Source organism: Canis aureus, chromosome 6 (assembly GCF_053574225.1).
Source record: "Canis aureus isolate CA01 chromosome 6, VMU_Caureus_v.1.0, whole genome shotgun sequence".
NCBI classification, from domain to species: domain Eukaryota; kingdom Metazoa; phylum Chordata; class Mammalia; order Carnivora; family Canidae; genus Canis; species Canis aureus.
Genome location: NC_135616.1, coordinates 24,616,624 through 24,634,328, shown reverse-complemented (window position 1 = coordinate 24,634,328; position 17,705 = coordinate 24,616,624). Strand labels below are relative to the sequence as shown.

The 17,705-nt window shown below is 34.3% G+C and overlaps 1 protein-coding gene and 1 non-coding gene across 11 annotated transcripts in view; one reads left to right on the top strand and one right to left on the bottom strand.

Annotated features, from left to right (window-relative positions):
• The window catches only part of CCDC178 (coiled-coil domain containing 178), a 421,095-nt gene that overhangs the window by 39,835 nt on the left and 363,555 nt on the right, over positions 1 to 17,705 (top strand). For all 10 annotated transcript variants that reach the window (XR_013381334.1, XR_013381333.1, XM_077900386.1 and 7 more), the window contains 2 exons: positions 5,042 to 5,131; positions 14,108 to 14,247. Coding sequence is in view for 8 of the 10 variants with exons in the window: in XM_077900386.1 (XP_077756512.1) it covers positions 5,042 to 5,131; positions 14,108 to 14,247 (230 nt within the window). In the remaining 2 variants the exon portion in view is untranslated. The remainder of the gene's footprint in view (positions 1 to 5,041; positions 5,132 to 14,107; positions 14,248 to 17,705) is intronic.
• Positions 3,331 to 3,441, bottom strand: LOC144316662 (U6 spliceosomal RNA). The gene has a single exon (XR_013382586.1). It is a non-coding gene; the product is annotated as a U6 spliceosomal RNA (small nuclear RNA).

Sequence of the window (17,705 nt, the reverse complement as noted above, 5' to 3'; positions counted from 1 at the left end):
CTAATATTTTAAAGAATCAGCTCCTGGTTTCATTGATCTGCTCTATTTTTCTTTTTTAGTTCTATATCATTTTTCTTTCTGCTGTTTATTATTTGCTTCCTTTTGCTGATTTTATGTTTTATTGTTATTTTACTACCTTGTAAGTTTAGATTGTTTGATTTTTTTTTCTTGCTTCTTGAGGAAAGTCCTGCATTGCTCTAAACTTGCCTCTTAGAACTATTTTTGTTGCATCTCAAGGGTTTTTGGGCCATTGTGTTTTCATTTTCATTTGTTTCCATGTACTTTTTTATGTCTTCTTTTATTTCCTGGTTGACATATATTCACTGTTTAGTGACGTATTATGTAGCCTTCAGGTATTTGTGGTTTTTTTCAGGTTTTTTCTTGTGGGTGGCTTTTAGATTCATAGCTTTGTGGTCAGAAAAGATACATGGTATGACTTCGATATTCTTGATTTTATTCAGGCTGGTTTTGTTGGCTAATATGTGACCTATTCTGGAGAATGTTCATGCACACTTCAAAAGAATTTATATTCTGCTGTTTTAGGGTGGAAAGTTCTGAATATATCTGTTAAATCCATCTGTCCAGTATGTCTCTCAAAGCCATTGTTTTCTTGTTGATTTTCTGTTTAGATGATCTGTCCATTGATGTAAGTGGGGTGTTATTGTACCCTAATATTATTGTATTATTATCAATAGTTCCTTTATATTTGTTATTAACTGTTTTATGTATTCGGGTATTCCTCATGTTGGGTTCATAGACATTTACAGTTGTTATATCTTCTTATTGAATTGCCTCCTCTATTATTATATAGTATCCTTCTTTGTCTCTTGGTACAGTCTTTGTTTTAAAGTCTATTTTGGTGAAATAAGTATTGCTACTCAGCTTTGTTTTGACACCATTTACATGATAGTTATTTCCCCATCCTCTCACCCTTTTTTAAGATTTTATTCATTCATTCATTCATTCATTCATTCATTCATTCGAGACACAGAGAGGCAGAGATATAGAGCAGACAGAGAAGCAGGCCCCTCGCAGGGAGCCTGATGTGGGATCCCGGGATCATGCCCTGAGCTGAAGGTAGGCATGCCATGGCTTAGCCACTCAGGCCTTCCTCCATCCCCTCACTTTGAATCTGCAGAGGTCTTTGGGTCTAAAATGAATCTCATGTAGATAGCATGTAGATGGGTCTTATTTTTTTTTCCAGTCTTTACCCCATGTCTTTTGATTGGAGCATTTAGTCCATTTACATTCAAAGTAAGTATTGATATTTATTTCTTACTATTTTATTACTTGTGGGTTTTGTTGAAGATTTCCTCAGTAACTTTCTTGTCTTTTTCTCTTTCAGGTTTGTTGTTTTTTCTTTATTGATATGTTTGGATTTCTTTTTTTTTATTCTTTGCTTGTTTATTAGTGGTTTTTGATATATTGTTACCATTAGGGTTGTATAATACCTCCTCTGTGTATAGCAGTCTGTATCAAGTTGATGATCGCTTAAAATTTGAAACCATTCTTTACTATCCTCCCCATGTTTTAGGTATGTGGTGTCATATTTTATATCCTTTTCTTTATGAGCTCCTTAACTGATTTTTTTACAGTAACTTTTCATTTTCACTGCTTTGTGTTTCCTCCTTTATACTGTCACTTTGGTCTCTCTTTCCTATGAAAAGAGTCCCCTTTAGTGTGTCTTGCAGGGTGGGTTTACTGGTCACAAACCCCTTTGTTTGTGAAACTCTGTCTTTCCTTCTATTCAGAATGAAGCCTTGCTGGATAGAGTATTCTTGGCTACAGATTTTTACGATTTAGCACTTTGAATATATCATGCCACTCTCTTCTGGCTTGCAACTTTTCTGTTGAAAGATCTCCTGCTGGCCTTATGTTTTCTCTTGTAAGTTAATCACTTCTTTTGTCTTGTTGCTCTTAAGATTTTATCTGTATCACTATATTTTGTAAGTTTAATTGCATTATGTCTTGGTGTGGGTCTGCTTTTACTGATTTTGATGGGAATTCTCTGTGGCTTCTGGATCTGGATATCTGTTTACTTTCCCAGATTAGGGATGTTCTCAGCTATTATTTCTTCACAGAAACTCTCAGCCGCTTTTTCTCTCTTTGCTTCTGAGACTCCTAAAATACAAATTTATTAATTATATTTGATGGAGTAACTGAGTTCCCTAAATCTCTTTTCATTTTGTTTATTTTTTTTTCTCTCTTTTGTTAAGCTTGATTACTTTCCAGTACTCTGTGTTGTAGGCCACTAATTCATTCCTCTGCTGCTTTCATCCTACTATTCATTTCCTCAAGCATTTTTTTCATTTCATTTGTTGAGCCCTTTATCTTTGCTACCTTATTCCTTATCTCTGTGTTGAGAGTCTCATTCATGTCTTCCACTCTTTTCTCAAGTCCAGTATCCTTATGATCATTGCCGCCCCACCCCCACCCCGAGCCGGTCTACTTGTGTCCCACTAACACCAGAGTGAGCAAAGACAGCCCACAACAGGCAAGAGAGTCAGTGCAGACAAATGCACTGAAAGCAAAAGTAACTCAGACACAATAGTAGGGCATAAGCACCACACATAAGATACTCTCCTGAATTGCCAGGTGAACAGGAGACATTGCACTGCAGGTCATTCCAAGAGCTCCTCTTCATAAGGTCATTACTTTCAAGAGCCGAAAATTTAGCTGACTTTCTTAACACAGAGAAACAGACATAGGAGAGGGAGACAAAATGAGGAGAGAGAGAAGTTTATCCCAAATGAAGGAACAGGACAAAACCCTAGCTAGAGATTTAAGCAAACAGATATAAATAACATGCCTGATAGATAACATGCCTTAAGATAGATCTTAAGGCAAGGATTTTAAGGAATGTGGGACTGGGGTGTGCCTAACACCGTTTATGGAAGAGACTGTCCCATCTTCTTTGTCAACTATTAGTTGATCATATATGCATGGGTTTTTTTCTGGGTTCTCTGTTCTGTTCTGTTGATTTTTGTATCTACTTTTATGCCAGTACCACACATTCTTGATTGTTATAGCTTTGTAATATAGTTTGAAATAATGAAGTGTGATGCCTCCAGCTTTATTCTTTTCTTCTCATAATTCCTTTGGCTCTGCAGAATTTTTTGTGGACCCATAAGAATTTAGGATTTTTTTTTCTGTTTCTATGGGAAATGCCATTGGATTTTGTTAGAGTTTGATTGGACACATTAACAAAATTTACTCTGCTGATCCAGGAGCACTGGATATCTTTCCATATCCATATTCATCAATTTCTTTCATCAGTGTCTTATAGTTTTTAATGCATAAATCTTTATTATTTTGGTTAAATTTATTCCCAAGTATTTTATTCTTTTCATGCTGTTGTATTTGTGTCAGCCTTGCACAGGGGCCATGGTAATCTCCTCTGTATTGTTCCAATTTTAGTATATGTGCTGTGGAAGCAAGCACTCTACATGGGATTGTTCTGTTTGATAGAAGTATAGCTACCTCTAATCTCTTTACATTTGCATGGAATATATTTTTCTGTCTCTTCACTTTGAGCCTTTATGTGTCTGTAAAACTGAAGTGAGTCTTTAGTAGTATGTGATTGGGTCTTTTTAGAAAAATACATTTAGCCACTCTATGCCATTTGTTTGGAGAACTTAATCCATTTATATTTAAAATGACTATTGGTAGGTAGGGACTTAATAATACCATCTTGTTGATTGTTTGCTGTCTATTTTAACCTTCTTTTGTTCATTTTTTCCTTTCTTGCTGTCTTATGAATTGATGATTTTCCATAGTGGTATATTCTGATTCCCTTCTCTTTCTCTTGTGTATCTACTATAGGTTTTGCTTTGTGGTTACCTTAAGGCTTACACAAAATATTTTGTAGTTATGGTAATATACTTTAAGCTAATTAACTACCTCAATCGTATGCAAAAATTCTACCTTTTTATTCTTTTTTGTTCCTGATGTCACAGTTTACATCTTTTTACATTATGTATACAGTAGTAAGTTGTTATAGCTATAGCTATTTTTCATATTTCTTTCATCTATATACTAGAGTTAAGCAGTTCGCATGCCACTATGTTATAGTATTGGAGTATTCTGAAATTGACATATACTTATTTTTACTGATTTGTTTTTCCAAATACTTTCATGTTATTAATTAAAGTCTTCATTTCAGCTTGAAAAGCTCCTTTCAGCATATGTTGTAAGGCAGGTTTGGTGGTGATAAACTCCCTCATCTCCTTTTGTCTGGGAAACACTTTCTCTCTCTTTCAATTTAGAAGGAAGACTTTGCTGACGAAGCTCGCAGGGTCCTCCACAAAGCAGGCCACTGAGAATTGTGATCACTTTCTCTGTAGGACTATATTGGTAGCCTTTGCCCTTCTTCCTTGTTTGAAGCCATTTCCACAATTCTTGCCTTTGCCTGCCTCTGAGTAAAGTGAAACCGAGCAGGTCTTTTATGCAGTTCCCTTTTTGAGTGGGGAAGCTATTCTCCTACCGTATTCGCCCTTCTCCAGTGAGTGGAACTATTTCAAGCTGGAGTATTCCCTCTTGGTGCTTAACAGTGTTGGCCTGGTGGATGGGATGATGCAGTCAAAATGAAGCTGTCTTCCTTCCCTTTTTGTGAGGTTATTCATGGGCTTTTTGTTCCATTGTGTTGCTGAAGTTTGTTGAAATCCATTCAAAATCCTGAGCTCTCTCAGAACTATTTTTGTTTGTTCATAGCCATGTAACTATTGAACTTTGTTGTAGGATGGAGGCTAGAGTCTCCTATTCCATTGTTTTGGTAATGTCACTGAACAGCCTCTCAGTGTTTGCTTTTAATAGCTAAATGCTATTTTGAATACCTTCTTTAGCTAGTTAACCCAATTAAAGTACCAGAGAAAACATTTAAATAAACTCTACTGTGGGTTTTGGTTTAATACTTGAGTTATAGTTGCTTTTGCAAGGACAATACTTTTACAACACAGTTTTATGCGTTATTTTGCTTATTAAAAAATTATACTAAAAAATTTATATTAACTGCTCACTGAAATTTTTGTTTTCTTTTTAAAAGATAATGCCACATCACAAGCTTTGGTTCTATTTGGTGCCCCTAAGGAGGACATTGAGATTTTTCATGAAAATAAAATGACAAATACTGAAGGTAAGGACTGAATGTGAGTTATATAGTAATCTTTATAAACTTTATTTACATTTATTTATTAGTTTGTGATGTCCATGTTATATTTTTATTTAGAAATGAATCCTAGGGCAGCCCAGGTGGCTCAGCTGTTTAGTGCCTGCCTTTAGCCCAGGGCATGATCCCGGGGTCCTGGGATCGAGTCCCATGTCGGGCTCCCTGAATGGAGCCTGCTTCTCCCTCTGCCTGTGTCTCTGCCTTTCTCTCTCTCTCTCTCTCTCTGTCTCTCATAAATAAATAAAATCTTAAATTAAAAAAAAAGAAATGAATCCTAGATATCACTAATAGTTAACTTGGTAATTATATAATATTAAGAATAAAATATAATTATTTTATTAACAATATACTGTTATTAAGTTATAAAAATTGTTTATAATTTCAGAAATGTTGAATTTTTAAAATAAATATATATTATTTTTTACAAGTTTTTTTTTTTAATTTTTAAAAAATTATTAATGAGAGACAGAGAGCATAGAAGAGACACAGGCAGAGAGAGAAGCAGGCTCCATGCATGGAGCCTGATGTGGGACTTGATCCCAGGTCTCCAGGATCAGGCCCTGGGCTTAAGGCGGTGCTAAACCGTTGAGCCACCTGGGCTGCCCAAATATATTTTTTTTTATTAGTTATGCCAAGAGTAGCAGGTCTAGATTCTTTCTAGTTCTTTGGGGATATGTTTCTTAGAAGAAAAAGAAGCAAGGCTATGTTTTCGTGGTATAAAATCTAGCATTAAGAATCCATAAAATATTAGCCCTTGAAAGTGTTTCTAATATTGTAAGTAGAAAGAGGTAGAAAGAGATGATAACATGCATACATTTCATGTATAGGGGTTCATGCATATTTTCAGCTTATTTTGGTGGAGAACTCTATATTAATCAAAAAATTCTAATCTTGATTTCAAAAAACTTCTGCTCTGGAGATTTTCAACTTGACAGGATAAAATTGGAATAAGGTGCCATTCTGATTCTTTATTTCTCTCCAGTAGAAATGTTAATTAGAATTTTAATCTTCTGGCTTAGAGTTTATTGCCATAGTTTGGGACACACTTTTTAAAATATCAAATGATTGGCTTATGAAACAGACACAGAAATATACATGTGCTAGTAGGATATAGAGTTATTTAAGAATGATCCTTATATGGAATGTATAATCTTGCAAGCCAGGTAAAATATAACTATAAGCCAATTAGTACAACACAACAGAAAAGAATGGTTACAGAGAGTAATAGCAGAGATGGCACAAGGTAATTAAAAGGTTCAGTACCAAAAAAAAAAAGGTTCAGTACCTAATTCAGTGTGAGCTTGGAGTTTCCCCACTGCCAAACAATTCTTGAACACCATCTAGGTCCTATAATTCATCTCAGTTCTGATACTGTCTACTTACCTGGAGGTAGAGTCAGATTCCACAAGGTAAGAGCTTAGTACTGTAAGGCTGCCTCTTCCCCCATTGCAGAGGTCAATCCAAAACCCAGGTTGTCAACTGTGCTTCTGACCAAATACTATAGATTAGAGGTTCCAATGAACCCCTTCTCCTTGGGTTTACTAGAATGGCTCACAGAACTCAGAAAAGCATTTTTACTTACTGGGTTACTGATTTATTATAAAAGGAACAGCTTGATGAAGAGATGTATAAAGCAAAGTAGGTGCAGATCTTCCATGCTCTCTTTGAATTTGTATTCTTCCCGAATCTTCATGTATTCCCTAACCTGGAAGCTTTTCTTTTGGATTTTTATGGACACTTTTTCACATAGATATGGTTGATTACGTTATTGGACACTGTCAACTGATTCAGCCTCCTGGCCCTCTCCCTTCCCTGGCGGTTTGGAATGGAACTAAAATTTCCAATTCTCCAATCATGTTCCGACTTTACAATCATATTTCCTACTATTCTTTTGCTTGTCTTTTCATTTCTTATAATATCTTTTTGAGGAGTTGAGTGTTTTGTTTTTGTTGAAGTCTAACTTATTATTTTTCTCTCTAATGTTTCTCCCTCTCTTCATTCCTTCTTCCCTTTCTTCCTTCCTGTCTTCCTACCTGCCTGCTTGCACTTTAAAGATATATTTCTATTATATCCTTGCCTGCATTTTTTTTTTCTGATGAGAAATGTAACAGTCCATATCTATGTTACTTTTATGTCATGTTCCCTTTTGTTCTCTGGTTACTCTAAAGAATTCCTTTTAATTTTTATTTTATTTTTATTTTTATTTTTTTTAGTATTTCGACTGTGATACTCCCAGATATAGTTAGTTCTCTTGATATTTTAATTGTTTGGGATATACTGAGCTTACATGTGTTACTAAGTGTTTTTTTTTTTTTTTTTACCAAGTTATGAAATAATGTGGCCATTATTTCTACAAATACTTTTCACTCCAAATTTCTTTTTTTCAAGAACCTTAACCTTACACGTGTTAGATTATTTGATTTTTGTCCCACAGCTTTTTGAGGATCTGTTTTTTTTTCTTCATTTTTCTTTCTTTTCTTCAGATTGGATGATTTCTGTCAATTCATCTATACATTCACTGACTGAGTCTTTACCAATATATCTTTTAATTTAAAATTTCATACCTTGAAGTTCTAGAATTTCCACTTGGTTCTTTTTCATAGTTTTCATTAAAAAAATTTTTATTTAAATTTAATTTGCCAACATATAACACCCAGTGGTCATCCCATCAAGTGCCCTCCTTAGTGCCCTTCACCCAGTCAACCCATCCCCCCATGCTCCCCTTCTGCAACACTTTGTTTCCCAGAGTCTGTCATTGGTTTGTCTTCTTCTCTAAGTTTTCCCCACTCAGTTTTCCTCCTTTCCCTTATAGTTCCTTTCACTATTTCTTATATTCCTTATATGAGTGAACCATATGATAATTGTCTTTCTCCAATTGACTTATGTCACTCAACATAATACTCTCCAGTTCTATCCACATTGAAGCAAATGGTGACTATTCGTCATTTCTGATGGCTGAGTAATATTCCATTGTATATATATATTCTTTATCCATTCATCTGTCGAAGGACATCGAGGCTCCTTCTGCAGTTCGACTATTGTGGACATTGCTGCTATGAACATTGGACGTTTCACTATATCAGTATCTTTGGGGTAAATACCCAGTAGTGCAATTGCTGGGTCATAGGGTAAATCTATTTTTAACTTCTTGAGGAACCTCCACACTGTTTTCCAGAGTGGCTGTACCAGTTTGCATTCCCACCAATAGTGCAAGAGGGCTCCCCTTTCTCCACATCCTCTCCAACATTTGTTGTTTCCCGACTTGCTAATTTTAACCATTCTCACTGGTGTGAAGTAGTGTCTCATTTTGGTTTTGATTTGTATTTCCCTGATGGCAAATGATGTGGAGCATTTTTCCATATGCTTGTTGGCCATGTGTAGGTCTTCTTTGGAGAACTGTCTTTTCATGTCTTCTGCCCATTTCATGACTGGATTGTCTATGTCTTGGGTGTTGAATTTGCTAAGTTCTTTATAGATCTTGGATACTAGCCCTTCATCTGATATGTCATTTGTCAATATCTTCTCCTATTCTGTAGGTTGTCTTTTAGTTTTGTTGATTGTTTCCTTCAAAACTCTACAGACACTTTATCTTGATGAAGTCCTAGTAGTTCATTTTTGCTTTTGTTTCCCTTGCCTTCATTCATAGATGTGTCTTGCAAGAAGTTGCTGTGGCCAAGTTCGAAAAGATTGTTGCCTATGTTCTCCTCCAGGATTTTGATGGATTCTTGTCTCACATTTAGATCTTTCGACCATTTTGCGTTTATCTTTACGTATGGTGTAAGAGAATGATCGAGTTTCATTCTTCTGATTGTGGCTTTCCAAATTTCCCAACACCACTTATTGAAGAGACTGTCCTTTCTCCAGTGGATGTTCTTTCTGCTTTGTCAAAGACGAATTGACCATAGAGTTGAGTGTCTCTTTCTGGGTTCTCTGTTTTGTTCCATTGGTCTATATGTCTGTTTTTGTGCCAGGACCACACTGTCTTTATGAGCTGACTTTAAGCTTTGTAATACAGCTTGAAGTCAGGGATTGTGATGCCCTCAGCTTTGGTTTTCATTTTCAATATTCCTCTGGCTATTTGGGGTCTTTGACTGGTTTGGGGATCAAGGTACTGCTGGCCTCAACAAATTTGAAGGTATTCCCTCCATTTCTATCCTTTGAAACAGCTTTAGTAGAATAGGTATTCTTTAAATGTTTGGTAGAATTACTCTCGGAAGCCATCTGGCCCTGAACTTTTGTGTCTTGAAGGGTTTTTGATGACTGCTTCCATTTCCTCGCTGATTATTGGCCTGTTTTAAGTTTTTTCCTTCTTCCTGTTTCAGTTTTGATAATTTGTAGGTTTCCAGAAGTGCATCCATTTCTTCCAGATTGCCTAATTTGTTGGCATATAGTTGTTCATAATACATTTTAAAAAATCATTTGTATTTCCTTGGTATTGGTTGTGATCTCTCCTCTTTCGTTCATGATTTTATTAATTTGAGTCTTTTTTTCTTTTTAATAAGACTGGCTAGGGGTTTATTCATCTTATTAATTCTTTCAAAGGACCAGCTCCTGATTTCGTTAATCTGTTCTACAGTTCTTCTGGTCTCTATTTCATGAAGTTCTGCTCTAATCTTCATTATCTCTCTTCTTCTGGTTGGTTTAGGCTTTATTTGCTGTTCTTTGTCTAGTTCCTTTAGGTGCAAGGTTAGCTTGTGTATTTGAATTTTTTCCAGTTTCCTGAGGGAGACTTGTACTGTGATGTATTTCCTTCCTGGGACCACTTTTACTATATCTTAAAGATTTTGAACAGTTGTACTTTCACTTTCAATTAGTTTCCATGAATCTTTTTAATTCTTCTCTAATTTCCTGGTTGACCCATTCATTTTTTAGTAGGATGCTCTTTAAGTGTTTGAGTTTCTTCCATATTTTTTCTTGTGATTGAGTTCTAGTTTCAAAGCATTGTGGTCTGAAAATATGCAGGGGATAATCCCAGTCTTTTGGTATCCGTTGAGACCTGATTTGTGACCCAGTATGTAGTCTGGAGAAAGTTCCATGTACACTTGAGAAGAATGTGTGTATTATTCAGTTGCATTAAGATGGAATGTTCTGTAAATATCTGTGAAATCCATTTGGTCCAACATATCATTCAAGGCTCTTGTTTCTTTGGTGACATGTTGCTTAGAATATCTGTCTTTTGGGGATCCCTGGGTGGCTCAGTGGTTTAGTGCCTGCCTTTGGCCCAGGGCATGATCCTAGAGTCCCGGGATCAAGTCCCACGTCGGGCTCCCGGCATGGAGCCTACTTCTCCCTCCTCCTGTGTCTCTGGCCCCCCACTCTCTCAAATAAATAAATAAATAAATAAATAAATAAATAAATAAATAAATAAATAAATCTTTAAAAAAAAGAATATCTGTCTTTTGCTGAGAGTGCCATGTTGAAGTCTCCTGCTATTAACATACTATTATCTATGTATCTCTTTACTTTGGTTATTAATTGATTGATATAGTTGGCTGCTCCCACATTAGGGGCATAAATATTCATAATTGGTAGGTCTTGTTGGATAGACCCTTTGAGTATGGTATTGTGTCCCTCTTCATCTCTTATTATAGTCTTTGATAGAAAATCTAATTTATCTGATAGAAGGATTGCTAGCCTAGTTTTTTTTGAGGATCATTTGAATGGTAAATTGTTCTCCAGCCCCTCATTTTCAGTCTGGAGGTATCCTTAGGTCTAAAATTAGTCTCTTGTAGATAGCACATAGGTGGTCTTGCCGTAGTTTTCATTTTTATATTAATACTCCTTATATGTTCACTTATTAAGACCATATTTTCCTTTAATTATGTGAACATATTTTATTTTCCTTACCTTTTTGAGCATGTTTATAATAACTACTTTAAAATTTTTGCTATATCGATGTCTGGGTCAACTTGGTTTCAGTTTCTACTGATTTTTTTTTCTAGACTTTTAAAACACACTTTCTTGTTTCTTTGTATGATTTATTTTATTATTATTTTTTCTTTGTATGATTTAATACTGGATATTTGTATAGTACATTGTGAAGATTCTGGATTCCGCTATCTTTCTCTGAAGAGAATTGATTTTTTTCTAGCAGCAGTTCAGTCTGTCATTTGATGAACTTAAAAGTGGTATATGCTTGGTTTTATGCAAAAGTACAGATATAAATATAATAATTGGGGTGATGTACATAAAGTAACCACATATTAGAAGGAAGGATGGGCTGGTGAATAAATTACATAAGTATCACATTCACTGGGCAAGGAGAGTTGGAAGTTTATGAACATAGTTTTTTATTTCATTTGTCCACACGATCAGCAGTTATTTTTCTTCACATGGAAGTTTCATGTTGCAGAGCCTCAACAAAACTCAACTGTAGCCTACATCCAGGAAGATCTTACCTCTTAGGCACTGATTCTGAGCAGGGAAGTTAAAGTTGGGCAGATGTTTAAAGAGGATGAAAGTATTGTCTGAGATTAAGTCTTTAAAGACTTAGCCTGGGGTTAAGGGTCCAACTCTTGATTTTAACTTAGGTGCTGATCTCAGGGTCCTGGGATCAGAGGCCTACTTCTCTCTCTGCTTGAGGATTCTCTCTCCTCTGCGCCTGGCTCCCACTCTCCCCCTTCCTCTCAAATAGTAAATAAATCTTAAAAATAATAATAAAAATAAAGACTCACCCTGACCATTTGTGCACAGGCTTCATGGAGAGGATTTCTATCAATATGTTTGACTGAAATCATTATTGTATCATGGAATTTTACAGAAAATGATATTTTAACATCCCACCAACCATTCATTTATTAAATGAGAAATCTGAGGTTAGAGACTGAGTCATTTTAACTTAAGCATAGTTAGTTAACACTCCTGTCAAAAAATGGATGAATGTGGACATCTAGTTTAGTAATCTAGAGCATCTCTTTAAACTGAGTGAAATTAAAAAGAAACAGAAAGGAAAGTTTTAACTTATACTATGCCTATATTAGAATAAAAACAGTGATAATAACTCCTGAGTTCTGTTTCTGTGTTGTGCTACTTATGATGTCATGTCTTTACAGACTTTAGTGCCAATTTTAACTTCATAGTATTTCATTTTCCCCACTTTATCATATGTAAAATGTTAATCCTAAACCATGGGGTGCTATGGAGATTAATTAGCATTCACATAATAGGTTGAGAGTAGCACATGTGGAAAAATGTTAAATGAGTCCTTACTATCCTTGTTTTCTCCACATTTAATGAAGCAAAACAAATGTTTTGAGTATAAGGACAACTGCCTGGTTGTTAAATGTATATTAAAACTTTTTTATTTCTAAAAAAAAAAAAAGAAAAAACTTTCTTATTTCTAGAGGGAAGGGCAGCATGCCCTTATCAAGATAATTGGATAGGAGATCAATATGTAATTTTCATCAGCTTGTTCTTTAGTCCTATGACTAAAGTGGAGGTGAAAATACATATCTATATATGAACTAAAGAGGAAAGATGGAATATAATACAAAATGTTCATAGCAAGTATGTGTGTTTAGTATAGTCAAAGCAAACCAAGATACATTAGAACATCAGGACTGATATCTTAAAGAAACAGTCAAAATTCAAAAACAAGTGAAAATGTGAAGCATTTGAGATGCCCTGAAATATATTTTTAGGACTGCCTGTCTTTATTTTGCCATCTTTTTAAAAATACGAAAACAACCTTCAAAGTATAGCTTATACTCCAAAGCCAAGGAGATACAATTTCAGTCTCAGCTCTCCACCTACCAGATCTGTGGAAATGGACACATTATATAACTTCTCTAAGCCTTTGTTTCCTCATCTATGAGAAATCAAGATATAAATCCATTTCATCAAATTGTTGTGAGGATTAAATAAAATGTGTAATCAAAGTACTTAGCACAGTTCCATGACTGGAATATATTTTTAGTTCTCAAAAAATGTTAAAAAATATATATGTATATGTAATATATGGGGTAGGGTAAACACTTTATAAGTGAAGGAGATAAGCTATTTTCACAGATTGTGTTTTTGGAGGGGGGTATCATGAGACTTTATTTAAAATATATTTTAAAAATTGCTGTTCAAATGAAGACATTTACGTCTCTTGGTTGGCACTGAAATAAAAAGCACAGTCTGGAGGCAACAGCATAACTTCTATGTTCTTCAAGGTCAGCTGAAATGAGGACATCACATTGTTTTCACTGAGGCACCAAGCCTATTTTGTGTCTTGCATTTAAGATCAGTGATTGCAGCTATAATCCAGCCCAATAGAGTCCTTAGAGGCAAAAGGACTGCAAGTAAGCACTTTGGTGGAGTTTCATGGACAACTTTGCTTGCTTCTGCAACCTTCAGTTGATTCGGGACATGCCAGGATTAGAATCACTGAGGCACATCGGACTGAGTGGATTTTATGATGAGTACAACTTGAATGCTATAGTAGGAACATCAATCATTCTTTGCATGAGACTCCAATTTTCAGAAATGGAAGGTAGAAAATGAGGTTATTATAAGGATGAAGGGGACCTGCTTTTATTATTTTTTTTTTTCAGCAAGAGAAACTCATGCTGGATTTAAAGAACTTCTTCAGTGCATGAGTGGTTGGATATTATTTACACTGGAAGGTGTGGACTCTCTTTGAAGGGAAAACTTAAAATATATTTCAAAGTCACTTTTTAAGTGATTCAAGAACTATTTAGAAACAATTGGATTGACTGGTTTTCTGTCTTTTTTTAGTTCTTTTTTTTCAATGATTACTTCATGATATTATGGAACACTTCATATAATTATATAATTTTAATATCATTCTATTACTTTCTGAAATATTTATCAATTTATTAACAAAATTTAAAAAGTATTAGTATTAATAAAGCAGAATAATTTTTGCATATTCTCAACATCACACTTTACTATTTTGTATGTACCTGTTAACTAATTCCTGTCTGCTTTATTTTTAAGGGGTGAATAAAGGAATTTACTTTAGCTACCCAAGTCGACGTCAAAGCTGTACTTTAGTAAACATCCCAGCACCATGTGTCAACAAAATGATTTCACACATTGAAGATTTGGAATCTAAAATACAAGAACATTTGAAATGGGTAAGATCTAAAATGCTAACATTTTTGCAAGTTCTATAGAGCCTATAAGGGCTGTTACTTAAAGAATCCAGGGAGTTATTTTTTTAATGATACTTGGACTATTTTATAGAATCTTTGCTCAGTTGTGTAATTTACTAATCTAGACATGTTTTTGTTATTCTCACTTCAGAAAGGTGAAATGACCTTACTAAATAGATTTTTCCCCTACCTGTTTGTTCCTTATCCAGAGGCAATCATGCTAAGTAGTAATTTCCATAAGCCAACTTGACTAGCAAATTAAATAGTATTTACATCGTTTTTAGGGAGACTAAACTGATTAGATGATTAAATGAGTAAATTGGTGTGTAAAAGGAGAGCGTGCCCTTTTTAATGAGTTATTTTGTTCTAAAGAAATACTTAATAGGTCTATTGAAAGAGAATGTAATGATTCTGTCTTTTCAACCTGTTTGATTTTATTATTCTTATGGGAGTTCAATCTTGAAATCAATGTAACTTTCAGTTATTTTCAGAAGATGATGCAGTAATGATACATAACTTCTAATACCTTTATTAAGATTATTCTGAGCCATTAGTACACAATTATATTGACCAAACAGGAGGATAAATCTGTCTATGCTATTTCTCTTCCCTCATCACCATTATTGAATCTGGCTCTGAGAAAGTTCTGAAGGGGCAGTCATGATACTTGATGTAGGGTGATGTCTCCTTCAAGAGGCATTAGAGTGCAGTCCTTAAAATTGCAACCTTTAGAGCAAATGTTCTATGACCTTAGATAAAAACGGACATAATGATATTGTGGACACAGTGCTAGCATATGATATGCACTCAATATTTATTAGTTATTGTTATTTCTATAATATTGTTTATATCATTTTATAGTAGTATTATAGTTATTTATATATATTCTATTTATCTTTGTTTCTTCTTTGGTTCTCCAAACTTTTCAGAAAATGCTTTGTGAGTCATAAGTCTTACAGTATCCTCGGCCTTGAGAAATATTGTTAAGTAGATAGAAGATAATTAATCTTTATTGATTTGATATGCTGTATACTTCACATGTGTTTTAATTAATGATTAGGCATATTTTGTAAGTATTGAAAGTAGATTTATAGGTGTTTTAGTAAATAATTCCAATAGCTATGATTGTAATAGCTATACTATAGTAGCTATTTTAACAACTGTAATATTTTTTAAAAAAGATTTTATTTATTTATTCATGAGAGACACAGAGAGAGAGGCAGAGACATAGGCGGAGGGAGAAGTAGGTTCCCTGTGGGGAGCTTGATGTGGAACTTGATCCCAGGACCCTGGGATCACGCCCTGAGCAGAAGGCAGATGTTCAACCATTGAGCCACCCAGGTGCCCCTCAAAACTATTTTTAAATGGTTATTCTTATATCTAATTGGTAGTTGGGGAAATAACAAATAGTTGAGAGACTTTTCAAGATCATAAGATAGAATTGGGATTTGAACACACCATCTGTTATCAAAACCCTTTTTTGTTTTTTGTTTTTTTTTTTTACCCAGTCTCAATTAGGCTTCTGAACAATTGATAAACTGTTAAACACTATGGATAATGGGCCAGCTGAAAGATTACCTTTGATAAAATAATTCACAAAGTTTACAAGATATTCTATAGCTTTTCTTCAGAAAAACTGAAAAAAAGAGCTTTTCTCATGTAAATGTGTTATGAAGATGAGCCAGCTGAATAAATAAAAAAGCCTTATGAAGGCCAGCACCAGAGTCACTTGCTTAGTGTTGTCTTCTGGCGTTTAGCTTAGAGCCTAGCCTGATACATAGTAGATGCTCAATAAATATCTGTTGAATGGAAAAATAAATGAGGACCTGAAGCAGAACCTTTCTTTTCTAGATACATCTGAGACACCTATCCACCCAATATAGAAAGAGCTACCACTTACCAAACATCTGCCATTTTCTAGGGGCACTTGGGTGATACAGTCGGTTAAACATCTGACTTGGTTTTGCCTCAGGCCATGTTGGGCTCTGAACTCAGCACAGTGTCTGCTTGAGATTCTCTCTCTCCTTCTACCTCTGCCCTTACCCACTGTGCATGCTCTCTTTCAAATAAATAAATAAATCTTAAAAAAAGGAAAAAAAAAAGTATTTTCTATGTACTTACCAAATATATATTTCTGTATTTGTACTTTACAGAAATCCAACTTTATAGGTGAAAATCCTAACAGGAAAGTCAAGTAATTCATGTATCATCACACAGGTAGTAAGAATTAGAGATGGAATTTGAGTCAAGTTCCTTCTGACTCTAAAGCCCCTTTCAGTTTCTTTTTTATAATCCCTAAGGGCAAAAGAAGGCCTTAATTCTCATTGATGTGGAATGTTAGTATTTTGACAACATGAAATATCCAAGTAACAATGTAAGATAAATATACTTCTAGACTAAAACTGTATAATGAGAATAATGTGTTTACAAGTAAATATACAAATAAACTATTTGAAAGATTAGTTATGAAAATAATGCTCATAACCACTTTTTTAAAAAATCAGGACTTATTTTAGGCTTTTTCTGTTTTCTAAATTTAAAAAAATGATATTTTGCTTTGACTACATATTTAGTAGTTGTTAGACTTGCTAGTGTTGAACTGTTAAGACTATATAGAGTATATTTTATGCTAAATTTTTTTGTATAGGTCATCACAACTATTGACTAGGCTTTTACTATATTTGAATTATTATTTTGGGAATGAAATGGTAGCTACCTATCTTCTTTAAAAGGATGAATTTTTCTTTCTGAATAAACTCATACATAAAAAGAAATTTCCAATACTACTTGGAAAAATGAACTTTTGGTAGTAGTAGTTAGACAACTTTATATTCATTGTCTTTATTGAAAAATTTAAAGAAAATTAAGAAATTGCACTTAAAGGAAATTTTAAAAATAGAGCCTGTGATTTTTTGATAAACAAAAGCTAATAGGATCTGTTATTTCCAAAAAGGTAAATTCATGTGGTTTTTGTGGAAAGATGATGTATTATATTTTCCTGTAGATCATAATTCAGAATTAGTTAAATCTAAGCATAAAATCTAGTTTCAAAGAGTGGGTTACTTGTGTCAGAAGTATATAAACTTTACAATTATCCTGAGAAAATATCAAATTTTTATAAATGTGCATCTGGATTCATTTTGATAATTCTAGAATACCTGAAAAATGCTGAAAAAGGACATTTCTTCTCAACATTTTTACCATTGAAAAGCATTTTATCCAATGAAAGTTATCAGCTGATTGTACCTTTGGGAGGAGTTTCACATTTTTCAATTTTATTCATTCATTGTCTATAGTCCTAGGCATTGTCTTTGCCTGTTGGGTTTTTCTTGGGGACTGCAAGGGGTGCATTTATGATGGGATTGATGTGAAGTCAAACAGAGAAAGAAAGTGATGTCCTCTGTAGGCCCACAGTTTTTATTTTTTTAATTGCAGTTTTT